The following is a 25,739-nucleotide window of genomic DNA, read 5'->3' as shown; positions in this document are numbered from 1 at the left end:
TATTTCGCTTTTGTATTGGGGGGGTGTGTGGCAGGTACCCACACCCACATATCCAACCACGCAGGCTCTTGGGCTCTCTGAGTGAGGAGATCCACGGAATATCGGTCGATCCCCCATCGTGGGGGGAGAGGGGGACGACTTACACCCCCACTCAAACATACTCGGTGCAGGAGGTTGGTGGCTGCTCACACCGCGCAGGATCATTATAATACAATTTCGTGGAGCGAACCCCTCTCGGCGCCCTAGAGCCCACTCACCCCCCGGATAGAGGGGGGGGGCGGGGGGGGGGGTCGACCACAGGGAAAAGGGGGGCGCTGTACTTTTTTCTCGTTTCTTTTCTTTTTCCGTTGCTCCCTCGTCTTCTCCCTTGTTCCTCCGATGACGACGAAGGGACGAGACGAAGGGCCGCAAGGGCAGAAGGGGGCGCCAGCGGGAGTCGCAGCGCAGCCGGGGGGGAGGGAGCCAGCGGGACTATCCCCCTTCGGGCAGGCCAGGAGGGCCTCGAGGGGTATAAAAGGGGCCTCCTCGTCCTCGTCTGGTCCTCCTCCTCCTTCTTCCTTATTTTCTCGACCATCGTCTTGCCCGTCTGCATTGCCCTGCCTAGCATTGACTGCCGTCTTGCCTCCTGTCCTGCTACATACATACTCCTACGTCTTCATACTAGCACAGTAGTAGCCTTGCATTGCATACATTGCTGCCCCTGATACCCAGTAGCTATACCCTCCTGCCTCTGCATCCCTACTGTCCTCGCCATCAAAACACTGCTGTCACAATGGAGACTGCCATGCGAGCCCACAATGCCTCCTTTCCCATCAACATGCCGTCCAAGGCCCCCCAGAGCGCCAGCTACTACCCCGTCTCCCGCATTGCCGGCTCTCCCCCTGAGGTTTCAGATGTCAGCACCACCACCGGCAGCGCCAGCGGCGAATACGACTCCTCGGCCGGCTACTCGGGCGTCGACGTTATCGACACTCTCAACGACCGCATGAGCAACGTCTTCGATCCCTCCCGTCTCGACCAGGGCATCGCTAAGCAGACCCAGCTGTATGTCTCCTCGTCCCCCTTTTTCTTTTAGCCCCTTTTGTTCTTTTCTTTCTTTTCTTTCCTAGCATTCTTACTAGCGAGTGCTTGTTTCATGATCGTGTTCTGACTCTCTGCAGCTCCGGTCAGCTCAACGCTAAACAGCGCGAGCTCCTCGAACTCCAGGCGCTCATGCAACGCCGCGTCAAGGGCGCCAGAGCAAACTTCGCAGAGGGCATCAAGGCCGCAAAGGAGACCAAGGCCGACCTCGAGTGGACCCAAAAACGGGTTAGGTGAGTTTCCTCCCTGCAGTCGCTTTTTTTCAGCCTCTGCACCCGCTTCAACCCCCTTCTCTGCTGCTTTTACACCCTTCTACACACTGCCATTCCTGGTAACCATGTCGGTTTCCGCCCCGCTCCGCCCCTGCTCTGTTTTTCTCCGCCCCGCCGTCCTTGGCAATTTTGCAGGTGGCCGCTTTTTTTTTTTCCCTACGCAAAACCACCCTTATACCAGCGATTGTAAATTCCTGCTGATACGTGAATCTGCAGTGCCATGAAGGCAAAGGCCGAATCGGCGCTTCCAAAGGAATACCGCTCTGCATCAAGCAAATACGCTTATCCTGAGGACTACTAATCCTCACCCCCTGGATATCGATATCCCGTCCACTTTTAACGACCCTGCAAAGCTAACGACTTTCTTTTCTTTTTTTGGTGAATTCCCCCAGGCAACGGAGTACCGGTTTCCTTGCTTTTTCTTCAGTTTTTCTCTGCTTCTAAAAAAAAAAAAAAACAATTGGGAGGCAGAATGTTCCGTTTGGCTGGATTTTTGCGCTGCTTTTTCTTTGACCCCGGGTTATGGATGTCTCAGCCCCTCTTCCCCCCACGCTGATCTATTTTAATATTTTGTCATCTTTTTTTTATTCACGGGTACAGAGTGGGAGGATATATTCTGCTGTTAATGGCTTTTTTATGTTCATACAAAATTGGTGTGATCAGAATTCGATCGATTTATACCTGCTTATTCCCCCCCCCCCCCCTTCCTTTTTCGCACACTTCGTCTGATACATCACATTTCCCGCAACACCACCACCAGCGCTGACCCAGCGACGACGATACCAAGCTACTATGCCACAATCAGCTCGATACTGCCCGCCAGAAACAGAAAATCCACCGCACAATGTTTGGGCCAGCCAGCACATCCCCCGCAAACCGCCCTCCAACCTCCCGCCCACACCCCTGGCCCGCAGCGTCCAGCCGTCAGCCCTTTCCGCCCGGGGTTTCCGCCCCCCCGCCCCGCTGCAGCTAGCGGGACCAAGCGTACCGCTGCACCCCCTGCCTGCCCCCCCTTACGTTCAGGGTGCTGGACCAGGGGGGAGGTGCGCAAGGGAACCTGCATATCGGGAACTCTTAAAAGACGATTCCACCTATCAACGGCCCTTATTAGCGCGTACCGGGCCCATGGATCCCTTCTAGACTTGTAATTTATGTACGCCTGTATGCCGTAGTGCTGATCCGCCGTATATGGTCCCCTCGAGTGCTGCTTGCTCAGCTGTGTGGCGTAGAACCGGCAAGTGACCTATTTGATCCTCCCACAGTAACAGTAAGCGTAATACTGATACGTCTGCCGTAGCTGGCCCCGTGAGAGAGGCTGTTATACTATTTTATGCTCTTTTTATGCCCTGTAATACGAATAATACCCTTTCCGACGGGGTCCCGTGGATGGTATTGTTTTTGGGTGTGGGTGGGTGTATATATCCTCGGGTCTGATCTTGCTGAGGTGTAACATCGCACATAAGATAACCATAAAGGAGGCCCTGTCTGCCTATTAACGTCTACTCTACTGCTGCTTGCTACCTTTAAAGGTACGTATTATGTCTGTCGGCTGCTCTGGAGTGGTGTGGTGGGTGTGGGTGGTGTACGCCCCCTGGCCTGGAGAGATATCACTTCTTTCATTGAGCTGGTCTGCTTGCATGCTACCTCTCCTTTTTTTTTTTCCTACCTAACATCCTTATTTTTTTCACTTCCTCTTTTCCCCTTCTTGGTTCAGATGTACATACATCACAGTAGTTGCTGCGACTGAGAATGTTTGTTGCACCTTTTTTCATTCCAATTCATTTTCTTTTCCCATGTCAGCTGTTGTCTCCTATTCCGTTTTAGCTAGCCAACGGTACCTCTCCGACTAAAGTATACCCAGACCACTACCACGAAAATATCACTCATCGCTCACTGCGAGGCCTTCTTGAAGTCTCTAGGATCATAGAAGATGCGCGAGGGGGTACCGGCAAGAGGATAGGGCTGCTGGCCCTCTGGGGGATGGTTCTCAATGAAGGACGGCATGAAGTACACCTTATCGCCCAGCGAGTTGCGGATCTTTCCAGTAGCGAACAGCTTGAGAAGCTCAGCGCTCATGATCGTTCCATTGGGGGCATGGTAGTTGCCATTCGCGTCGACGTAGTTGGTGCGTTTAGGCTGATCGCCGGAGGCTCCGTCGTTGAGGGCGGGAGTTGGTCCTAGAGCCATGGTTAGTATGGGACCTGATACACGATTTTTGGAATTTTTATGACCTACTAGGACCACCTGGAGGGAAGATGGGGCTCCATTTGATGAGAGAAGGCACTGCCTCTGCTTTTTCCTCTGCAGGCTCAGAAGCAGGCTTGGGTGTATCCTCAGCGTCTTTTGGGGGAGACACTGTCGACATGCATTAGTATCATTGTTATTGACCTGCACAAAAACAAATAAAGGGGGTATGCGTACCTTCAACGTCTTTGGGAACAGGAGCATCGGATGCCTGGTTAACTTCGACCGGTTTGGCATCCTCCTCTTTGGGCGGCGTCATAGCCTTGGGCTCCTCAGTGCCAACTGGCTGTTCCTTGACAGCATTGTCTTCCTGTGCAGGGACAGCAGGAGTCTTGTCGTTTGCAGGGGCTTCGACAACTGTTGGCTCATCTTGGTTGGCTCCTGGGGTTGCAGAGCGTCCACCTTCTTCGTTTCGACGTCTCATACCTGGGTTGCGAGTTCCAGGCATATTGCGTCTCTGAGGACGGCGGTTAGTGGTATCCTTGAGCCCATCAGGGGCATCAGACACAGGCGTATTAGTTGGCGTGCCATCCTTTCTCTCCTTTTTAGGCTTGAACTTGCGGTTCTTACGCTTGTAGTCTTTTCCAGTGTCAGCGCCAGCAGAAGAAGACCCTGAAGCTCCAGCTGCAGGGCTTGGACCCCATTTCCTAGGAGCAGGTGTAAACGGGGGAGCGGCTGGGTTTGGTCTCGAGGCTGCTGGAGGAGCTGCAGGAGCTGCAGGGCGCGGCCCAGAAAAGGAGTTCAGAGCGCCAGGAGGGCCAGAGATCTCGAGCTTACTCTCAGAGGAGTCCCAGCGGCGTCCATACTGTCCCTTATTCTGAGCATGTTTGCTATAGAATCGAGTGGAAGGTCCTGCTGGCACAGCTGGCACAGCTGGTGCAGCTGGTGCAGCAGGCCCAGTAGCAGCATTGGTGCCTTCAGCGTTGTTGGTGCTATCGTTGGCAGCCATGGTCGGCAACGTCCTGTCTTGTTGATATCACGCTTTGCTTTATAGATAGGGGGAGAAGGAGGATGGCTTCTACTTGTATAGAGACGCGTTATCAAAGATAGAATGAAAAGACTTCAGCCGAAAAAGAGAGCTGTGAAGAGCGTCTCTGCAGTAACAAAGAGTGTGGTTGATATTTGCCTAAGCGAAGTTTTATTTTGTTATATCAGTCCTCTTCCCATTTAGGAAATCATCACGTGCAGGCAAGAGATGTGTTGTTAAGGGGCTTCAACAGGGATATTGGGATATTCCAGTCTATAAACTCCTGGTTTCTTAGCAAAGGGATACTTTTTGAGGTAAGAAATTGGTAGAGGGATATCACAAGTTGTCTTATTTATAAAGCAATAGATAGTCCAGTGGGATATATAGGGAAGCAGTGTATTTATATGACCCATTTCAAGCAGAGACATACTTGAATTGAATATAGAATTACACTGCAAAAGGACAGCAAACAGATATATAAGGCCAGGGTTCAATCCTGCATCTTAGCATGTGCTAACCTCTCTCTATACATAATTTTGCTCATCCATTGCTCGAGCGATAACAGACGCAAACCGCGTGGCCTTGTCGGTGTCTTGCTTTGCAGTGCCAACACCAAGCAGCACCTTCTTCACACCGACTCCAATCTTATCACTCTGTGTCAGTTCTCGAATCCGTGACAAAGCAGACTTGATCTCGTCAGAAGACAGAGTCTGTTCCTGCTGCAAGATGTAGGCTAATTCCTCGTAGGTGTTGATGTTTGGTACAGGTATGTCCGCATTGAACGAAGTGAACACGTCAAGCTGCTTCAGGATTGATCGTTCAGTCGTGGTTGCAAGGACCAGCAGACGACGGCCTTTAGGAGGTTGTTTCCTGAGCAGCACCATCACAGCTTGGAGGACGGAATTGCTGAATCGTGGTCCGATGGGCACCCAGTCAATGATTCGCTCAATGTTGTCCATGACAACAACGCTGGTTGGACTCTTGTAGGCATCTGTGAACACTTTATTCATGTGCTGCACTTTGGCCATCTCGCTATAGCCCACCATATCTTCTGGGCTAATTAGTTTGACGAAGGGGAAACCCGAGTCAATCGCAATCTTAGCAGCCAGAGCCGTCTTTCCACTGCCAGGTGGCCCATGGAGAAGCACTGAGAAAAGAGATGTCGTTGATTCTGGGTCACGGACTTGTTTGACGAAGAGGTTACCCTCTTCCAGGATCTCACCCACCGCTCGTGAGAAATGATGGATCCCTCCGTGGATACAAGTCTCGAGCTCTTCTTCAGAAACACCAAAGGCGGGCTTTACCTCTTCTAACGCGTTGTGAAAGTCTGTTCGGTTGACCTTCATGTTAACAATATCATCACTTATACCGGCCATGGTTCCCACTTTAACGTGGCGATTAAAGGCAAAGGACGAAGCTGACTTCACCAATCCGCTAATCTCGGCACCTGAAAAGTTCTTGGTAAGTGCTGCAAGCTCCTTGAGATCCACGTCTCGGTCCATAACGTCGTTCTCTCGCATTTTCTGGGTATGGATTTTCAATATTTGAGCCCGGCCATGTTCATCTGGGAGGGATATTTCCATATGGACCTCCAGTCGACCTGGACGCAGTAGGGCATCATCAATCATGTCCATTCGGTTTGTCATTCCTATAAGGAGGATATTGTTTAGCTGGTCAACACCGTCGAGCTTTGATAGAAGTTGGTTGACAACACTATCGCCAACACCCGTTCCACCACCGGCACCGCTGCCTCTTTGTTTGCAAACAGCATCCAATTCATCAAAAATGATAATGTGTAGTCCGCTCTCGTCACCTTTCTCTCTATACTCCTTCTCGGCATCGGCAAAGAGTTTCCTGATGTTCTCTTCGGACTGGCCAACAAATTTATTCAACACTTCGGGGCCGTTGATAACCTTAGGCTCTCTGGCATTCAACATTTTTCCAATTTGCCTTGCAATCAAAGTTTTACCTGTTCCAGGAGGTCCATAAAGCAAGATACCTTTGACGTGCTGGATACCAAGCTTCTCGACAAGTCCTGGAGGGAAGATACGGGATGCAAAAGCTCTTCGGAAGATGGTGCTAAACTCTGTGTCCAAACCGCCAATTCCCATATTCTCAAATTTGAAATCAGGCTGGACTATTGAATTTGCTGCTGGTCGTCGATTAGATGCTTTAACATTGATTCCGGTTTTTGCATCTTTGAAAAAGTTGATTAATGTATAGCCTGTTAGAATGCCTCTGGAGTGGGGATCCGACGAGGTTGGTGCAGAGGAAGATGGTTTCTCTGTAGTTAAATCACCAAGCTGAACCGTTTTCACTGTCAATAGCAAAGGGATGCTCTTGTCATCCATGAGTATCTTCTGACCAGGTGCAAGAATCTGATCCTCGAAGTTCTACGCTGCATTAGCACTGAATATCTAGCCACGAACAAACATCATCGTACTCCTCAAACCTACCTTGATAAATGTCTGAGCAAGTTGATCTTGGTCATAAGGGACCTCTGTCCTCTTTCTTCCAGCAAAGCTCACTTCAATATCCATAGACCCAAGGTAGGCCTGGCTACCTTGACTGAACGCATCGTACAGCTGTACCTGCACCATGTCGGTCAAGGCAACCTGCGCCCATGTCCTCTGTGGATCTGACATACTGATATGACCCTGAGGGAAACCCTCCATGGGGCGAGCAGAAAACACGTATAGCCCATTGACCAAAATTGGGACATCAGTGCCGTCACGGGAACGAGGGATATCACGGGGAGAAACTGCAACACTATAACAAAACAAATTACCGTTAGACTCCATCCCATGTAACCTATTGATTAGGGAATATCAAGACGTACAGGTTTCCATAGGTGTATGAATTATCCGGACTTTTGGCAGGACGCAAAGACCAGGTTTGCCCCTCGCCACCTCGACCTCCGGTAGGTCTAGGAGGCATCTGTCTCTCACCTGGTCTACCCATTGGCGAACTCCCATAACTGCTGCTATTCTCATTTACATCCGTCAGCCACAACGGTATATCCAGCCACGTAGAAGGGTATATACTCGAAAACGTACCTTCCGCTCATACCTCCCATTCGGGGATCCTGTCCATAACCGCCGTCATAACCACCCCGTTGTTGTTGAGGTGCTCGAGGAGGATAAGGGGCATCATCACGAGGTGGATTGCTTGATCCGAACGGATTGAACATGCTGCGTGCGGTTCCTGCTAGCTATCCACCGTTTTGCGGGGGTTTGCTAGCGTAAACAAATCGGCTTATTGTATAGTCGTGAGGTAGCAAGGGGATATCTGCGTGGATAGTATCGGTATATATATTCTAGATAGCGTCCCTCAAAATCTGAAACAGACTTGAGATGTGTCAGGTCTGCTCTTCGTCGTCTTGTTGTTTCGCTTGCTGCCTTCAGGCGACTTCGATGCGCTGGAGGAGCTGGTCTGCCTTAGTCAGCAGTGTCGTCACTTTTGGCCTTCCTTGCTTTTTGACCGCACGTCAAGAAAACATCATAGGAGAGCAAGAAAAAGCACTGGACGATGCCGTTGTAAGTGGAACTATTGATATGCACGAAGCTGGGGTCCATGCTGACATGTTATTTATAGACATTTGTTAGGGAAGAAGTCATGGAACGTATACAACAAGGACAACATCGAAAGAGTGCGCCGAGATGAAGCTCGCGCAAAGGCTGAGGAGGAGGAAAACGAAAGAAAGCAACGGGAGGAAGATGCGGAGAGGAGGATAGACATTTTACGTGGGAAGATACCGGTACCCTTGAATGATGTTGTGGATGAAAAAGAGCGGCATCCTCGCTCCCGTGAGAAACTTCCTGTAGAATCGAGACACCGGAAAAGGAGAAGGCTGGCTGGAGAAAATGATACCGATCGTGACATCCGATTCGCAAAAGAAGATGCTGAGCTGGCGCGTCAGCGAGTTGAATCTAAGGCATCTCGCCGGCGTACTGACGATGCACCTATTGTCGATAAGTCAGGACACATCAGTTTGTTTCCCGAGGAATCAACGTCTCGAACGCGCCGTTCAGACAAGAACCCAGAAGCTGAAGCTGAAACTGCAAAAAAGAACCAAGAGTTTGAAAACCAATATATGATGCGGCTTTCCAATGCTGCGGGTTATAAACAGCAGCTGACCTCTACACCATGGTACTCCTCAAATACGGAAATATCCACACAGAACGCCGGGCTACCTAATAAGAACGTTTGGGGAGACGAAGACCCCAGAAGACAAGAGAGGGAAAAAATAAGGATAGCTACGAACGATCCGCTGGCGGCGATGAAGAAAGGTGTGAAGCAGCTAAAGGAGGTGGAGAAGGAGAGAACAAAGTGGGCTGAGGAAAGGGAGAGAGAGCTCAAGGCTCTGAAAAGAGAAGAGAAGGATAAGGAGAAACGACGAAGACGAAGGCACCAGGGTAATGTTGATTCAGATGATAGCCTTGATGGTTTCAGGCTAGATGCTGGGGCTGAAAGGAGGAAAAGAAGGCACCATAGAAGCCGTTCTCGAGATCGAGATCGAGATCGAGGTAGCGGAAGGGACAGGTCACGGCATGACGAGGCACACCGGAAAAGGCGCAATGATAGACATGAATCCAAAACCGGGCCGAAACCTGAGAAAGTGTCTGTTGCTTGGAGTCAAGCTCCAGGAAAAAGATACAGTGCTCAATTCGCAGGCACTTGAGACAACAAGCTCGTTATTTTATACCCCCATTGATACCCATAAACTCCTGATAGTTTAATCCGCTTTTCTCTATACCCATTACCCATAGATCAGAGGTGATGTCCATCAAGTAACCCGCCCAATGCTCTAATCGCTCTCTATCCTCATATGAACTATGTCAAAGACCACTTCTGGCTTCCAGACTTGCCATCCGAGTTCCACCCAATGGTGATATCTAACAAGCGTGACTTCTCATCCTTCTTCTGGTACTCGATAGAGCCACTAATTACCTGTCCCTTCTTCATTGCAGCAGTAGGGTTTTTCTTCTGGTTAATGAGGAAGAGACCCTGATGCCAATGCGTTTGTTTCCCATCGGGGCCAGTTGTGAAGGCTACTATATCTCGTTTCTTCATTATTTCTGGCAAGGCCTCTTCGGGAGTCAATTTGCTATCAGCCGAAGGCATGAATATTATATCGAACCATACGGCCCAGCCGTCTAGAGAGTCAATATCCCGGGAGAGCGTGACAGAAAATTCCTTGGTGAATACAAGCTCCTTGGCCGTGATTGTATGAAGCGGCATGTAAAAGAAGAGCTCTGATTTAGCAGCGATGATATCGGGCTGGAGACTACGCACAATAGCTTCATCATGTACGCCTTCGAGCATGCTTGTCATGTTAAAGCCATAAATTGATTTCCAGAAGGTAATGTGCTCCTGGACGATGTCTGCGGAGGCAACTGGCGCAATGCGAATGGTTGCATGCGAAGGGACCATGAGACCGCCAGGGACGAGGTAACGGTCGCGAGCCCAGAGAACAGAATCAAACATAGCCTCAAAGAGGAGACAGTAGCCCATCCATTCGGAGACTATGATGTCGACATGCTTCACGGGAAGGATGACTTCTTCAATCTTACCACGCAGGCATCTATAATTCTCATTAGATATGGACCATCAAAAGATGACCCCGTGGTAGATGATACTTACGTGATGACTTTATCGAATCCATTTTCATATACGATTTCTCGTGCCTTGCTGATGATATCTGAGTTATCAACGGCAATCACTTGCTTTGCGCCAGCTCTGGCGCAGAACATTGACAAGATACCCGTTCCACAGCCAACATCTAGAACAACCTTGTCCTTGAACAAGTGTTTGTTATCATAGATAAAATCACGGTACGCATCTGTCCGAATGGAGTCCTTTATCATCGACTCGTGGATTGCTGTTGTCGTTAGTCCAGACAGTGAGACTAAGCGATGTGTGTTATGTATACGCACCGTTATAGGCATATGAAGTGAAGTATCCCTTTTCTGCCTCCTGGAAAGACCGCGAGCTTGAAGAATCTCCCTTGTTATTGCTGCTCTCACCCTCGTCCTCTATGGATTGGTTCAGGGCCTTCTGCACCATCTGCTTATACTCTGCAAATTCGTCGCGGAGGTTACTAAGCTCATTCTCAAGGTCCTTTATCCGTGCTGAATCAGTTATCTTTCCTAGTCTGCCTGCTACCTCTTGTTGTTCTCCAACAGTCAGGACTGCAATATCGTCTAAGCTGTATAGCAGCGCATCATCCTCCAGAACAGGCTTGAGATATTTCTCATCTTCGAATAGGGCGGCGCTGGAGACGTCAGGCTTCGTGTTGCCGTTCTTCACCTCTGAGCGGATATAATTGACCAGCCTGATAGTCCCAAGGAAGTCAAGTCCTATATATGAAGTGGTTAGCAACCGGGTTGATACCGTAGACAGTGACCGGCTGGGTACACACCCAACTGTTGTTGCACGCGAACAAAGTCGAACCCAAACTTCTCCTTGCTTTCTTCCAGCATTGAACGTGTGTCAGGGTATATCTTGTCTGTGAAAAGGCCAACAATGGGTTCGCTCTCTTCTTCGGGCTCTACGTCTTCCCATCCGTCGTCGCGGGTAAGATCGAGGGGCTCTTCAGGCGCCGATTCGTCACTGTCGCTATCCCGGTCATCGTGCGTAGGTGGAGGACTCATTGTCGCAGATAGAACAAGATAAAATAACGCTAAACAAGCAGAGCTAGCAAGTAGCCAGTAGGTATCCCAAGTTGGAAGCCTGTAGATGTTTGTCTGAATTTTTGTATTATTGTCAAGGTTAAGAGAAAAAAAAAAAAATATCGAGATAGTTAACTAAATAGGATGATTTTCTGCGCGAGTGGGGCAAAAAGTCTTGCGATCGATAACTATTTAACATAAAAGAGCTCCTTAGCTAGTGATATCAACATCAACATCTGCTGCCCTTCACCACCAAAACACAGCTTCTACACAGACGGGAATTAGGCAGAAGGGAAGCTAGGCCGACAATGATGACTGTGAACTAGGAAGTGGTCCTTTACACTGATATCTGCCTTTTATCCATTGCATTGCACTATACTGCGGCGCGGCACACTATCTCCCCTGATCTGAAAGCGCGTCTTATATGAGCAGGACCTTGGGACTAGTAGAGAAAGAGGAGAAGACCTGGTCTATCTTTTTATCTAGTGATGGCATTTCTATTTAACAGGAGCAGACAGCGGCAGCCCGCAGAGGTTGCAAGGACAACCAAAGACCTGCTGGTCAAGCTGCGGGATGTCCCAGGAGATGCAAAGGTGAACCCCTCAAGTACCAGAGAGACACTACTTCAGATGAAATACTAATAAGACTGGCAGGTTGAGGAAGACCTAGCTAAGCAGTTGGGCCACATGAAGTTGATAGTCCAGGGGACGCAAGGTCTGGATGCGCTCGTACTCAATACTCATTTGTGCCACTATGTCTGCTAACCAGGTGGAAAATAGAGGTCGATACATTACCCGACCAGGTACAGCAACTTGTCCACGCATCATTACAGGAAGACCTTCTCTACGAACTTGCGCGATCTATCCCTAATCTACCGTTTGAAGCACGCAAGGACACCCAGACTATATTCTCGCATATCCTCCGTTTCAGACCTGACATATCGGCCGCGTCTTCAACCATACCTAATTCCGCGGGCGGTGGAGGTGCTGCTTCTGTTTCGTCTACATCTGGTGACCCGCCCGTCATTTCGTACGTCGTCCACAAGCGGCCCGAGATCCTAACACAGCTATGTCGAGGGTATGAAAACAACAAAAGCGCAATGCCATGTGGCTCCATTCTACGAGAAGCGCTGAAGTACGAGGTGGTGGCCGGTATTATCTTGTACGATGAGTCTGGAGAGGGCGAAAGAGCAATACGACTTAACGAGATACAGCCAGGAAAGAAACAAAGTGGGGAGGGGCTATTCTGGAGTTTTCTGGGCTGGATCAACCAGAGTAGTTTTGAAGTAAGCGCAGATGCGTTTACCACGTTTAGGGTATGTTTTTCTATATATTCCCATGGTTATTATGCTGGTAACTAACGTCACGGTTAGGATATCTTGACTCGTCATAAGGCACTGGTGGCCGGCTACCTAAGTGCCAACTTCGACCTGTTTTTCAGCAGATACAACAACATTTTGGTGCTGTCTGACTCGTACGTAACCAAGAGACAGAGCATTAAGCTTTTGGGCGAGCTGCTGCTTGATCGGGCCAACTACAATGTCATGACAGCGTACGTGGACAGTGGTGATCACCTCAAACTATGCATGAACCTGCTTCGAGACGACCGCAAAATGGTGCAATATGAGGGTTTCCACATCTTCAAAGTATGTGTCTTCTATTATCAGTGGTATTCAGACCTTTAGCTAATATGACATAGGTATTTGTGGCTAATCCGAACAAAAGCGTGGCTGTCCAGCGGATTCTAATCAATAATCGAGAGAGACTGCTGAAATTCCTTCCCAAGTTTCTGGAAGACCGGACAGACGATGACCAGTTTACAGACGAAAAGAGCTTCCTAGTACGGCAGATAGAAAACCTTCCTAGCCAAGCGCAGGCACAGTGATGAGGGAGGTTAGGAGTATCATATTGGAAATAGGCATGCTTGGATGTTTAGTGTGGATATAGAAGTCCTAATACAATGAAGCAGTCAACAGAGAGATCTAGTTCTCGCCCAAGGTGACGTCGTTTTTTTCCTGTATATCTATCTTATCTACCAACAAGTTACTCCTTTACTATTCTGCTAGTTCCTGCATGTTCTCCACTACAGCCGGTGGCGAAGGCGGAGAAAAACACCCGAGTTTAGCCGAGGTAGCAGAGTGAATCTGGAGGAACAACGAGCAGTCAGTCAGTCAGGGAGAAAGAGGCAGGCAAGCAGAAGAGGCCACGCTTGTTGCTGCTTGTTGTCTCCAACTGTCTCCAGAGCTCCCCTGATACTAAGGAGGGTGTCCCCTTTTGAAAAGGCGCAGGGTTAGGGCTAGGGCAAGGGCGCCCGGCGTTTACCCTTGCTTATCTAAGCTTCCGTCGGGCCGAAGCATGGAAGTCGAAGGGCGTTTTTTGCGGGGCAAAAGGAACCAGCAGGAGCGAAAAGCCGAGCGTAGGGGAGGAAGCATCCCTACAGGTACATATATAGAGAAGAGCCTATTTCTCGATCTCGATCTTCCCTTGATATCAGACATCCCTCACTTACTCTCTGCTGCAGATCCAGACCCGACCCCACGTTCATTCTCCCAGTACTCCATTTAGCATCAGGACCGTCAGGAACATAGGGAACCAGACAACTATACAGAAGTGACCATGTCTACGATCCCTGTTGGCGAGTACATCTTTCGCCGTCTACACCAGCTCGGCATTCGCAATATCGTTGGAGTACCTGGTGACTTCAACCTGAACCTGCTCGACCATGTCTACAGCGTGCCGGATTTGCGCTGGGTTGGCACCTGCAATGAGCTCAACGCTGCCTACGCGGCGGATGGATACGCCCGTGCTCGTTCCCTGCCCGGCGTCGTCGTCACTACATACGGAGTTGGAGAGTTGAGTGCCCTGAACGGCATAGTGGGCGCATACAGTGAATACATACCAGTCATCCATATCGTGGGAAACACGTCGAGAGACATGCAGCGCAACCACACGCGTATCCATCATACCTTGTGGATGGACCAGTGGGACCACCGAACGTATCAGAAGATGGTTGAGCCTGTAGCTGCCGCTACTGCCTTCCTGGATGACGAGAGTAAGGTTGCTGCCGAGGTGGACCGTGTGATTGAAACAGCTATTAAGAGAAGGCTGCCCGTCTACCTGTTCGTGCCATTGGATATTCAAGATAGTCCGATTGATGCCGCCCCGTTGGAGAAACCCCTTGACCTTACTGTGAGGAATGAGGGTAGAGAGGCGGAGGAGGATGAGGTTGTCGAGGAAGTCGTCAAGCGTATGGGTCAAGCCAAGGATCCCGGTGTCTTGGTTGACATGTTGATGTCCAGGCATAACCTGTACAAGGAAACAAGTGAGCTTATCAAGCTGCTAGCTGCTCCAGTAAGCCTACCCTCTCTGCCTGTTCTTCTTAATGAATAGTGATTCTAACATATGATAGTGGTATACGACGCCACTAGGTAAATCTACTGTCAACGAGTCCGATCCTCACTACGCCGGTCTATACTGCGGTATCACCTCGAGTAACCCTGCCCTCAAGGGCCAGATAGAGTCCCATGATGCTGTCCTGCACCTAGGTCCGTTTAACGTTAGTGGAAACACGGGTGGATTCAGCACACAGCTCCCCGCCGATAAGCTCATTGAACTACACCCTGGATTCTGCTCAGTGGGAGGAAAGGTCTGGAAGGGTCTTGACTTTAGACCTGTTATTACGAAGCTCCTCGCCAGACTCGCCAAAGAACCTATCCAACGGAAAGTAGACCTTGCCAAGATACTCCCCAAGACCTCAGAGGTATGTCTGCGTCAGTCATCCTTTAGCAGTGACCATTATCTTAACATCTTCCATAGAAACCATCTGATGACAACTGTACTGATCCCCTTGACCACGCTCGCTTCTGGGACCGCCTCTCCAAGTTCCTACGCCCCAACGACTTTGTCATTGCCGAAGTGGGAACCTCACAGTTTGGCTCCCAGGGCCTCACACTTCCCGACAACACCACATACTTCTCCCAACTCTACTACAGTTGCATCGGCTTCTCAGTCCCTGCCACTTTGGGTGTCCTCCTCGCCCGTCGCGAGACCTCCAGCCCAGGCCGCGTCATCCTCCTTGTCGGCGATGGCAGTCTACATATGACCGTCCAGGAGATCGGCACCATGGTTCGCGAGGGCTTCAAGCCCATCATCTTCGTAGTCAACAACAAGGGCTACACCATCGAACGGCTCATCCACGGCCCCGAGCAGCAGTATAACGACATCTCTGAGATGTGGGATTACCAGAAGATGCTCGGCTTCTTCGGCGCCAAGGACAGCAGAAGCTACACTGCGCGCACTTACAAGGAGCTCGGCGTCATCTTGAACAATGAGACTTTCCTTAAGACAGACGTCATCCAGGTTGTTGAAATCTTCTTTGATATCATGGACTCGCCGTGGAACTTGACTGATTTGCTCAAGCTCAAGGAGGAGAGGCTAGCTAAAGCACGAGCCGAGAAGGAGAAGGCCGCAGCACTTGCACCTGCTAACTAGTTAACTAGGTAGTTTTCAAAGGGAGGCTAAGAAATCTCGAAGGAACGCGATAGCAAAACAATGCCTCAGCGACTATATGAGTACAGAAAAGGGCGATAGATAGGCATAGAATGGAATGAGTGAATAATACCCCTCATTGAAATTGAGCACGTTGACCAAACGCCAGAAAAAACACACCAACAACCAATCTTAAATTTGTTAATTGCTAGCCTAATCTGGTAGTCCACGTCAAATTTTGTATCTTGGGTCAAAAAAACACATATTACCCCCAATTCAACCTCCAAGTCAAGATCTTTATATGCGATTATTGCCTAATCCAATCCCAAAGCCAGAATCTCCCTAATGGAGTCCAAACTCTATGAAGAAGTCTGGGTGACCTCATGCTACACGTCACTGACAATGCTGGAGTTTATTCTCCGTAAGTGTGAGGCTTGTGGGCTAAAGGTACTGCGAGACTAGAGACGAATCAATGGTAGAACGTATATAATAGATTGGTAGTGAGCTAATCACTGATCTATTGAACATGGATCAGTCAAACGGTACATTATGTACAGAGCATGTCACGTGAGTGCTTAGATAAGTTATCACGTGACATAACGGTAACTCAAGGGCTTGCAAGCTCGAAGTTGAACTCGGTGACTTTGTCCCGGGAGAAATATCTATCGATAAGGCGAGGGTAAGGGAGATCCTACGAAATACCGGAGTAGCAGAACTAGCTCCTCTTTGGAAAAATGGCACGGGACTCTGTACATCATTCGCAATACAAGTCGCTTCACGTATAGACTGTAGCGATTACCCATCCTCGTTTATATTCGGGGAACTGGATGGCTACCGGGCATGTTTTAATGCTGGTGGGTTCATCATTGACTCATCTGCAAGGAAGGCTTTATTAATACAAGATGGAAAGCCAATCTCTGCCTATAAGGGAATGTGGAATTTAGCAAAAGTAGACCATGACTTAGTTCTATCATTTCAGGTATGTCGATTCTTCTCAAACAAGTCCCGAGATAATTAACCACCCAGTTAGTCATGGTTACTAATTTAGTTAACTTAGTCGACTAAGAGTATAGATAGACTTTAAGAGCTTTAACCGTCTCGATGGTTACACCCAAGCAATCAACCACTGTATTCTTCAGCTCTGTAATCAGAAATCCTTTATATGCATGTTTCGGTAAGTTAGCCTATTTACTTATAACCTTACGTACTTATTTCCAGCTAATCTTTAGGTTCTAGAAGGGGGCTGGGTGGTAGCATGTTTTCTTCTTTCTAACGCCCCGGGAACGCCAGGACGTTGCTTCCGCTATACCAACCAGACGACGGTGTCCGTTGTCGTGCAGTTTCTTCCTCTCTTTTGTCTGCGACAACCTCTGCCTGGTTGTGTCGTTCAGCTATCTTGTTTATCGACACCTTGACTCCGTCGACGACAACTTGACTTCTTCTTATACCCTATCTTCTGCTCTGCGTCCTACTCCTATATCTGATATCCCCACCGACGCTCTGTAGCTTGCTCTATAGTTCAAAATATTTTGAGCAGCTCGATACGTCGGACACGACCAATTTGACACAGACACCTTAACAAGAATACGTTACGTGGTTGCCCAGCAGCAAGAGATATATCTAGTAATAGCGCAAATTCCAGCGGACTGGCCTATAGACCGCCCGTCCTTATGGAAACAGCGCGGTCACGAGATTCTTGTCGTTGACGGACGACCTCGTCAAAACCCCCACTTACCACATTTGGCGACAGAATAACCCACCTACCGCGTTAGGTAATTCAGTCGACGAGCCACAACGTCCTTTAGGACGACCCCGCTCTCAGTCAGCGCATCCTTCACGTGACACGACGCAACGACCTACACTAGAGCCTTCTGCACCGAGGGCAACACGAACAATACATCAATGACTACCAATCCAACCTGAGCTATGCAACACTAGGTAACAAACTCCAATTTAATGGGAAGATTGTTTGGGAGCCCATCAATAACCGTATTTGTTGGAGTGAAGTCCCTCTACAACAAGGCCAGGGCTAGGCCCCAGTTCTATGAGTATTCTGTTCAATTTTCTAGAGGTGGTAACGAAAAAACCACAAACCACAAACCACTCAAAGGTACACGGTTCCAAGTATTTTGCAAGGACGAAAGCCGGGCTGGACAATATGTACCCTTATATATTGTCAAACTTCAGCTCTGCCTACCATTAGTGTGGGCTCACTCCTTTTGGTGTAGCGGCAGACTTTGACATATATATAAGATATATTAAGTTTCTTATTTTATTATTCTACTTAAGTCTTAGAAAGAAAATAAAAAAGCGTAGAGGCTGGTTGACTGGGTGGTGGGCTTTTCGTTCTTCCTCTTGCGTGCGTCTTCTGGTTCCCCTTTATCTGCATGGGATATACTTAGACGTAAACCGTTGTTCTGATCTACTTTCTTACACTATTTAGAAGCTTGAGGCTGAGACTTTCCCCCCTTTTCGGCTTGTTTGCACCTTATGTTTGCACCTTCTCACTGACTAATTCATGACTAAGAAGCTAATCTATATCTCACTAAGCACTTCCTAAAACGGCGTCGAGTCACATGTCCACCACCCGCTTCATCTTCTTAGTCAGCAATTATTACCTAATCTCTCCTTTTTTTCTTTTTTTTCTTTTTTCGCTCCTTCTTTTTTTCCTCCCCAGAAAGTCAACATGCGAAAGCGCAAAAAGTGATTCGACATCAGCGCAACGCACGACGAACCACCCCGGGCATCCCACGATCCCTCGATGCTGGCGCCAGCAGACAGCTGAAGTCGTCGTCGGGGTATATCTGAATTGGTATACTCGCAGGCCGCTGAAACGCCGAGCGACATGCCCTAGCCTGCCCGCAGCGCAGCCCAACGCGAGCAACTACTAGTTCCCAAACGCCCAGTCACTCCTTTTTTTCCCTGTGGTACTCCGTACCGCTACATCGTTTCAGACTCGCCTGCAGTTCACGATATTTGGCCTCCCCCCGTACGTTCACACTCCGGCCGCTCGCTTTCGGGAATGCCGCCTACAGGGTCGCCAACGAAGCCCTCGTCTACCCTTGCCCGTCAACTCGCAAGCTCCTGATTCTGCGTCCCTCTTTGTGCGCCACTACTGTGTTGGGCGCAAAGAGCTGGTGTGTGGGCCAGCTATATACGTAGGAAAACAAAAACCGGGCAGATACAATCCAGGCGAACCGGTTACGCAGCATGGCAACTACCGCGTCTTCAGAGCGAGCGCTATCACCGCCAACACTGTCATCTCCGGTCGTGTCCTCCTACGCGGAGTCCGTTAATTTCGAACCTTCCTCCTTTGTGGCAACTCTTGAGGACCCGAAACTTCGCGATAAACTAGAAGTCGAGGCTGAAACGGCTGCGGAACCACTTAGTCGACCGTCCTTCTCTGGCTCGTTCAGGAGCTTCAATGCCAACGCCCGCCCTTCTTCTGCTTGGTCGCGGATCACTTCTTCTGCCTTTGCCTCGAGGGAACGTCGCGCGACTATCTCTGCCGGAAAACGTTCGTTGAATCTCGTGAGAGGCAAACAGAGCGCCGACGGTGATATACCCAGCATTATCGTGGACGAGGCTCCTAGCCGACCCGCTTCAAGAAGATCTTTATCTGAGAGAAAATGGAGCTCGGTGCGCGGTACTAGAGGTGAGGTAGCTCTAAGGAAACGGTCCGGTATATCCAGTCTTAGCTCAAGTAATATACCTCCAGTTCCCCCCATCCCACCCTTCCAAGGCATCAAAATGGACATCCCAAGCGCGTCTTTAGGGGACATCACCAGCTCTACGATTGACGAGATAAACGAATGGAGTCCGCCTACAACCACCAACCCAAAGCTGCTCAGTGCTGATGAGGCACACACAATTTCGCCCACCAGGAAAGTGAGTTCCTCGACTATGCGGAATATCAGCACGCGACGCATTCGATCTGCGAATTCGTTGAGGGTTGTGAGATCTGGAAGTGGTAGTGGCGGTACCATACGTACCTTGTCGGTGGACGAAGAGATGTTATCCCGAAAAGTGAGGTTGATGTATGAGAAGGGAGAGGATTTTATTAGTGAGGCAGAACTGAACCCAGGCTTTGGATGAAGATGAGAGCATGCTCATGGACAAGGATGAGGAGAAAGATGTCTCTGAAAATGCTGACTCTTCTCCTGCAAACGGAAATGCAGCTTCTACTGACCCTGCAAGTGAGAAATCAGAAACAGTGTCAACGAATACAATTAGCCCAGCCAGAAGGACAAATACGGTTGAGCGAGAAAGTAATGAGCTTGCTGGTGGCTTAGAGGACTGGAATGATATTGAGAACGGTTACGTCGATAGGTATGGTTTCATCATTCCTCATCCTGAGGATGGCGAGCCAGAAGCGCACGTACCGCAGCCGTTACAACGGGTCTCGACCAGTTTGATGCTTGCCTCTGCCACACCTAGACGGAAACGTACTATGGCCAAACGTCCACCTTCAACGGCTGGGGCGGCAAGTATCCGTTCTTTTGCCGGCCGTTCTTCCTCTCAGCGAACCAGTGACCAACCAATGCGTCCAACTTCCTCCCAGAGTTCATACCAGCCTCATCTTTCTCGTACTACCAGCAGTCTACGTTATGCAGCCAACAAGCTCCCTCATAACCGTTCTCGCAAGCTCCTGGACGAGGCCGGTGACATGTTAACCAGCCCTACCCAAAAGACCAATAGTTTCAGTTTCTCCGAAGATGAAACAGCCTATTCCAAGGCCATGAGGAAGAAGGAATCTGAGCGTGAAGACAAGTGGCGTAAAATGGCCAGGCTTACCTCCAAGGCTAAAGATGGCTCTGGCATGACTTTTGAATTCGACGTAACCAGTACCAAGCTCATCGATCGTACCTGGAAGGGAATCCCGGACAGCTGGCGGTCAACAGCATGGCATGCCTTCTTAGCTGCCAGTGCAAAGAAACGTCCCGACAGCCCTACCGAGGATGAATTGATTAGAAAGTTCAATGAGTTGCAGGTTTATCCTTCTCCTGATGACGTCCAGATCGATATAGACGTCCCTCGTACCATTAGCAGCCATATCATGTTCCGCCGTCGATACCGTGGAGGACAGAGACTTCTTTTCCGTGTGCTACATGCCATGTCTCTGTATTTCCCAGAAACCGGTTATGTGCAGGGTATGGCAGCACTGGCTGCCACTTTACTTGCTTACTATGACGAGGAGAACGCCTTTGTCATGCTCGTCCGTCTCTGGCAATACAGAGGACTTGATCGACTTTATCGTGAAGGTTTTGCTGGTCTGATGGAGGCACTGAATAGCTTTGAGAAAGACTGGCTAGGTAATGGGGAGGTAGCTGAGAAACTGGTAAGTTACTGATTTTCCTTTACTCTCCAATCCTTTCAGAGCTGCATGCTAACACCATACCCATTGTTTAGACCGAACTGGGAATTCCCCCAACTGCCTACGGAACCAGATGGTACTTGACTCTGTTCAACTATTCCATCCCATTTGCTGCTCAACTCCGAGTATGGGATGTATTCATGCTTCTGGGAGATTCCGGAGAACCAATCCAGCCTACTGTTCCAGCCAGTACCAACGGCCACGCCGATGCTACCAGTACTGGAACCGGCCCTGCTCACCCTGTGGCCAACCCCTTTGGTAAGAGCCTTGATATTCTACATGCAACCTCCGCAGCCTTGATCGACGGAATGCGGGACATCATTCTCGAATCCGACTTTGAGAATGCAATGAAAGTTCTCACCAGCTGGGTGCCGATAAATGATATTGAGCTCTTCATGAGAGTTGCCAGAACCGAATGGAAAGTTCACTGTCGAAAGAAGGGACATTAAACGCTAGACCCTTCTTCCTCTCGACTCTAATACCAAACTACTACATTCCTTTCATTAATATATTCTTCCACAGAAGGATAGTCCAAATACTGCCGCCGCCTGCTCGCGTTTAATCTTCTTTTTTTGTCTCGTCTTCACTTCCTGACTTCTGGCACACGCCTTTTTTCCCCACTTTATTTAATATCAGTCGATCCTTATCCCTTCCCCTGATATATATACTTCCTCCCATTCCACCATTCCAAGAGACATAATCACCGCACCCCGTTGCTCCTTCTATCCCTTAATGCACACTCCCGTATGGGACGTATTATGTTGTTATGCCTTTCCATTGACCATTTTCCTTACTTATTTACTACATCTTGCCATTTAATCTCAGATGGATTTAATACCTGCCTTCCTTTACGTGGCCTTTCCTATTTCTTCTTTTCTCTTTCTTTTCTTCCCTATTATTTCTTTTGATACTAAATCTACACTATATAGATTTACTGAGATACCCTCACCATCTATCTTATTTAATACACTTCAAATTTACTGTCTCTACTATGTCCTACCCCCTTTTTGTTACTTCGTTCATTGACCTTCTTACTCGTCTTTCTTGCTTTAGCTGCTCCCTACGCTGAGTTAGACTGGCTTTTATGACAACTCGTGCTTAATTTGTACAATATATGTACCCCACCTCTAACGAAGCTCCCCATTCATCTATCTTGATTATACGGAGTACTGTTTGCGGACTTAGTTGCCGCCAAATCTTAATTTCCCGAGCAAAATACAGTATATGTAGGCCTTTGAGTTCGGATCCCAATTCCCCCAACGCCGACGAAGTGTTCGTCTCTTCTTCACCACCGTGACAAGCTTCCCACGTTTTTTCATTTTGACTTTCGGGCAGTCGAAAAGGCTCCACAGGCGCGGGTTGTCAACCTTATTTCTCGACGTCCGAGAACCACCGTTTGTTTACTTTGCTTGAACGGACAACGGACAAGTCAAGGAACGTCTCATGCGCTTTGATAGCTGAACCAACGAAGCCAGCGATCTATGCAGCCAGAGATTGAGATGCAAAATACCGTTGGGGCATATCATGAGACGCCGCCGCCTTGCTTGATACGGCATCCCTGCCGCCTGAAGGATTTGGCCGGTGGGGTGAACTGATGATCCTTACCCCTTCAGTGGACAATTTTTGCTATTGTCCTCAGCAATTACGAAGGGGATGTGCAGCGGTGGTGCTTCCATCAGCACATGAAGGGCTGGCGACCGAGTTTGCGGCCGCTTAAGATAGGGGGAGCTGGCACATATTATTTATCTTGATTTCCCCCATCCTTCGCGTTTTATGGCCTTTTTCGATCGCAACTGAGGCTGCTCCCGTCCCTCCCCCGTCCATCAAGATGTTATTGTCAAGGAAACTCCTCTATTTGCTATTGGCTGCACCGGTGTACGCTGCAAGAGATTGCTATTTCCCAGACGGCTCCCTTGCTGTAGACGATGTGCCATGTTTCTCAGGGATACGCGACACACATTGCTGCTCGAAGTCCTCAATCTGCATGACCAACGGTTACTGTCTTGTAACAACCCAACCATATACCCTGGCGCGTGGAACGTGTACCGACAAGAACTGGAGCTCATCGTCTGGGTGTCCTGACCCTTGCTCAAAAAGTACACCCCTACATCTGCCAGCTTAATACTTGTCTCCCTGTTTGAAAGTAGACGGTTGCTAACATCTTCTTGAGTAGTAGCCAGTACAAGAAAAACGGGCTGCTCAATCCCTCTCCACAGCTTTGTTAACCATACGCCACTATACTGCGCGAACTCGATCGTCGCCAATTCATCGAGCACCACAACATGTGCTGGGGACACGGAGCCCTTTACCATCAATCGGGGCGATGTTATCACAGATAGCGCTCTCCTTGCCAGAGCCTCTTGCACCGTACCCAGACTCGATCCAACCTCTCCTGGCAATGATATCATACATGCTTCCGCTATGAGTGCTCCAGTTGAACTCGAAAACGCATCGAAGACATATGTGGCTATTGGTGCTGGTGTTGGTGTCCCTCTTGGCGTCATAGCTATAGGTGCCATAGGCTGGGCCCTTTATGAACGACGAAAGCGCCTCCGTCTAATTAAAACCTATGCGTCACAACCTATAGCGGTACAGCAGCCTATGTATCAACAGCAAACACAACCTGTGACCGCACATCCATATGAAATGCCACCAGACTCAAAGCCTTCTCACGTCAGTCAAGTCCCTCAAGAACTAGGAAACGAGAACCGTTAACTGCGCTATTGGAACGTGAAGATGAAATGGAAAGCTACTTTTTTTCTTTATTATGATACTTGACTTACTTAGATGAGTGTGTTCTTATGTCTTTGTATGTCACTTTGGTACGACGACCTGGTATATGTCTGAGCTCGCGATACCTATCAATTGGGCAAAGACATGTTTGCCAGATGTATAACACATAAGTTATTTATCAGCACGTTAATATTATGCTTTTAGAATGTTTCCAGAATTAATGAACCACGGCTTTTGGTACATTTCTGTGTCGTTATCTTCCAATGCATGCAAGGTTCAGTTTATATATAGTGTGAGGTTAGACGTTTATACTTGAACTTGAATACTCATTTGATACGGGTTAAGTAGGAAAAACGACGCTTGGAGCAATACGGTATATAAATAGGGGAGCTAAGTATTCGGCCCAGTCAAGGCAGGTTATAAAAAGCGGCAGAGCGGGAATAACCCTAACCCAAAGTCGGTTATAGTTACGGGACATCCGACAAAGCTACCAGAAACCTCAGAATGCAATAAGCGAAAGACTTAGCTTGCACTTCCTATAATTAGTTACTTGATTTCCAGGAAGTTTCCTGGAGCTGCATCATTTTTTCTTTGCTAAAACACTCAATTTTTTGGCAAACAGGAAAGGATTTTGATTATCCAGTTACGCCCAAGTCAAAATATTCAGTTGTTATTCAAAGCTTGTCTCGCGCCAGGAGTCTCATGTAACCAAGTAATTGATATTTGCCGGTTCCAATGACCCTACATAATGAAGTAAATAGACTATAGTTGCTAAAGGTTGGGACAAGTGCAGCCGCACTGTTATTAACTACATAGTTAGATGCCCACGTTTTCTCTCGCTAAGCCACTGTCAAAATAGCAGCACTATTGCTTCTGGGTCCTCAGGTCAGCATGATTTATCATACTATTATTCACGCGTATCTATCATTCTCCCTCAACCTACCTCGGTACATAGGTTGGCTCTTCGCTAGTTGGCTAGTTGGTCAGTTATGTGATCAGGCATTGACACTCTAATTAGGACTTTCTCTTTTTTTTTTTTTTTAAAAAAAAAAAAAAAAAAAAAAAAAAAAAAAAACATTCATCCAACATTGTGCTTCACACATATAACTGGGCATTTTTCGAGTAGCCCTCAAAATATGTGAGCCAAAGGTCCTATTTATACCAGTCTCCAGGGTGAAACAAGATGCTGGACTTGGACGAGCCAGAAAATACGGTATTCTTCCTCCAGAATCTTGGAACCTGTTGGGACTACAAAGGTAGCTTGTTATCATATCGAGAAGGCTAGTTGAAAGCGCACACCGACATTTGTCCGTTTCGTTGGCTGCGTATGTAACTAGCCACCAACTAACTAAGCTTGAATGACTATATTTTGGATTTCGTCTCGTGTACACCCTGTCTGCCAATTTATGGAGGCTAGGTAGCCCAGACTCAAGGGTTAGGCAGGGAAGAGTTAACAACTTACAGACTAAATGGACCATCCCGAACACAATCTGTGCGACTGTAAGAGCAGGTTAAAATATCAATGGATTCGTGAGCCGTATTCGCTCTGTATTTCTCAGAAATTGTATTGAATCTCTCGCGGGGGGATCACTCCGGGTGTCACGGCAGTGAGATCCCAGCATTGAACAAGATATGCTTCGGCAAAAGGAAGCATCTCGTTGTCTAACTTATTCTTAACATTTTACAGTCTTCTTCGCCCAAGACCTGGGCACCAGGCATTATTTGACTCAGGAGATGATATCCGCAAGCCACAAGTGATATCATATGTGGCGGAAACATGCCATTGAAGGGAATATGAGGTGAGCAGAATGTACGTGTAGCCCTATGGGCTTAACAATATATTATTTCTCGCTTGTCTGCTTGGAAGACAGGCAAGCCACATCCCCTGGGATAAAGTAGATAAATACATAG

General features: G+C 48.5%; 10 protein-coding genes across 11 annotated transcripts; 6 read left to right on the top strand and 4 right to left on the bottom strand.

Moving 5' to 3' along the window:
• The first annotated feature begins 489 nt into the window (after positions 1-489).
• Positions 490-1,794, top strand: TERG_00765 (uncharacterized protein). 2 transcript variants are annotated; one of them, XM_003238730.2, is made up of 3 exons: positions 490-1,044; positions 1,161-1,313; positions 1,569-1,794. In XM_003238730.2, the coding sequence occupies exons 1-3, from the start codon at positions 773-775 to the stop codon at positions 1,651-1,653; spliced, it is 510 nt and encodes a 169-aa protein (XP_003238778.1). In that variant the 5' UTR covers positions 490-772; the 3' UTR covers positions 1,654-1,794. The 2 variants fall into 2 exon arrangements, with proteins under 2 accessions (XP_003238778.1, XP_047605225.1); XM_047749175.1 differs by lacking the exon at positions 1,569-1,794 and having other exon boundaries at positions 1,161-1,429.
• A 596-nt stretch (positions 1,795-2,390) lies between these two features.
• TERG_00763 (uncharacterized protein) lies at positions 2,391-4,545 on the bottom strand (the record flags this gene model as incomplete). The annotated part of the gene is made up of 3 exons (XM_003238728.2): positions 2,391-3,529; positions 3,588-3,707; positions 3,774-4,545. 3 exons carry the CDS (start codon positions 4,543-4,545, stop codon positions 3,243-3,245), a joined length of 1,179 nt encoding a protein of 392 aa, XP_003238776.1. The 3' UTR covers positions 2,391-3,242.
• A 542-nt stretch (positions 4,546-5,087) lies between these two features.
• Positions 5,088-7,364, bottom strand: TERG_00762 (uncharacterized protein; the record flags this gene model as incomplete). Its single annotated transcript, XM_003238727.2, has 2 exons — positions 5,088-6,956; positions 7,020-7,364. 2 exons carry the CDS (start codon positions 7,362-7,364, stop codon positions 5,088-5,090), a joined length of 2,214 nt encoding a protein of 737 aa, XP_003238775.2.
• A 727-nt stretch (positions 7,365-8,091) lies between these two features.
• On the top strand, positions 8,092-9,244 carry TERG_00761 (uncharacterized protein; the record flags this gene model as incomplete). The annotated part of the gene is made up of 2 exons (XM_003238726.1): positions 8,092-8,099; positions 8,158-9,244. The coding sequence occupies 2 exons, from the start codon at positions 8,092-8,094 to the stop codon at positions 9,242-9,244; spliced, it is 1,095 nt and encodes a 364-aa protein (XP_003238774.1).
• Positions 9,245-9,396: 152 nt separating this feature from the next.
• Positions 9,397-11,216, bottom strand: TERG_00760 (S-adenosylmethionine-dependent methyltransferase superfamily domain-containing protein; the record flags this gene model as incomplete). The annotated part of the gene is made up of 4 exons (XM_003238725.1): positions 9,397-10,147; positions 10,207-10,444; positions 10,500-10,922; positions 10,985-11,216. The coding sequence occupies 4 exons, from the start codon at positions 11,214-11,216 to the stop codon at positions 9,397-9,399; spliced, it is 1,644 nt and encodes a 547-aa protein (XP_003238773.1).
• Positions 11,217-11,363: 147 nt separating this feature from the next.
• On the top strand, positions 11,364-13,118 carry TERG_00759 (uncharacterized protein; the record flags this gene model as incomplete). Its single annotated transcript, XM_003238724.2, has 5 exons — positions 11,364-11,827; positions 11,888-11,948; positions 12,014-12,549; positions 12,607-12,879; positions 12,933-13,118. Exons 1-5 carry the CDS (start codon positions 11,723-11,725, stop codon positions 13,116-13,118), a joined length of 1,161 nt encoding a protein of 386 aa, XP_003238772.1. The 5' UTR covers positions 11,364-11,722.
• A 731-nt stretch (positions 13,119-13,849) lies between these two features.
• On the top strand, positions 13,850-15,724 carry TERG_00758 (uncharacterized protein; the record flags this gene model as incomplete). Its single annotated transcript, XM_003238723.1, has 3 exons — positions 13,850-14,584; positions 14,643-14,993; positions 15,050-15,724. 3 exons carry the CDS (start codon positions 13,850-13,852, stop codon positions 15,722-15,724), a joined length of 1,761 nt encoding a protein of 586 aa, XP_003238771.1.
• Positions 15,725-16,066: 342 nt separating this feature from the next.
• On the top strand, positions 16,067-16,957 carry TERG_00757 (uncharacterized protein; the record flags this gene model as incomplete). The annotated part of the gene is made up of 5 exons (XM_003238722.1): positions 16,067-16,142; positions 16,279-16,288; positions 16,334-16,700; positions 16,795-16,895; positions 16,951-16,957. The coding sequence occupies 5 exons, from the start codon at positions 16,067-16,069 to the stop codon at positions 16,955-16,957; spliced, it is 561 nt and encodes a 186-aa protein (XP_003238770.1).
• A 1,974-nt stretch (positions 16,958-18,931) lies between these two features.
• On the top strand, positions 18,932-21,544 carry TERG_00756 (uncharacterized protein; the record flags this gene model as incomplete). The annotated part of the gene is made up of 3 exons (XM_003238721.1): positions 18,932-19,747; positions 19,806-21,059; positions 21,131-21,544. 3 exons carry the CDS (start codon positions 18,932-18,934, stop codon positions 21,542-21,544), a joined length of 2,484 nt encoding a protein of 827 aa, XP_003238769.1.
• Positions 21,545-22,819: 1,275 nt separating this feature from the next.
• On the bottom strand, positions 22,820-24,835 carry TERG_11622 (uncharacterized protein). Its single transcript, XM_047750708.1, has one exon. It carries the CDS (start codon positions 23,612-23,614, stop codon positions 22,919-22,921), a length of 696 nt encoding a protein of 231 aa, XP_047605224.1. The 5' UTR covers positions 23,615-24,835; the 3' UTR covers positions 22,820-22,918.
• Between the last annotated feature and the right edge of the window lie 904 nt (positions 24,836-25,739).

The sequence above is a fragment of the Trichophyton rubrum genome (genome assembly GCF_000151425.1).
Source record: "Trichophyton rubrum CBS 118892 genomic scaffold supercont2.1, whole genome shotgun sequence".
Classification (NCBI taxonomy): Eukaryota; Fungi; Ascomycota; class Eurotiomycetes; order Onygenales; family Arthrodermataceae; genus Trichophyton; species Trichophyton rubrum.
Note: the sequence above shows the minus strand (reverse complement) of the source record. Positions and strands in the feature narration are given on the sequence as shown.

Bases quoted from the DNA above. Each gene is read 5' to 3' on its own strand.
- TERG_00765 (XM_003238730.2), top strand. From the start codon at position 773: ATGGAGACTGCCATGCGAGCCCACAATGCCTCCTTTCCCATCAACATG. The intron at 1,045-1,160 runs GTATGTCTCCTC...GACTCTCTGCAG, and splicing joins ATCGCTAAGCAGACCCAGCT to CTCCGGTCAGCTCAACGCTA. The intron at 1,314-1,568 runs GTGAGTTTCCTC...GTGAATCTGCAG, and splicing joins TGGACCCAAAAACGGGTTAG to TGCCATGAAGGCAAAGGCCG.
- TERG_11622 (XM_047750708.1), bottom strand. From the start codon at position 23,614: ATGGCACCTATAGCTATGACGCCAAGAGGGACACCAACACCAGCACCA.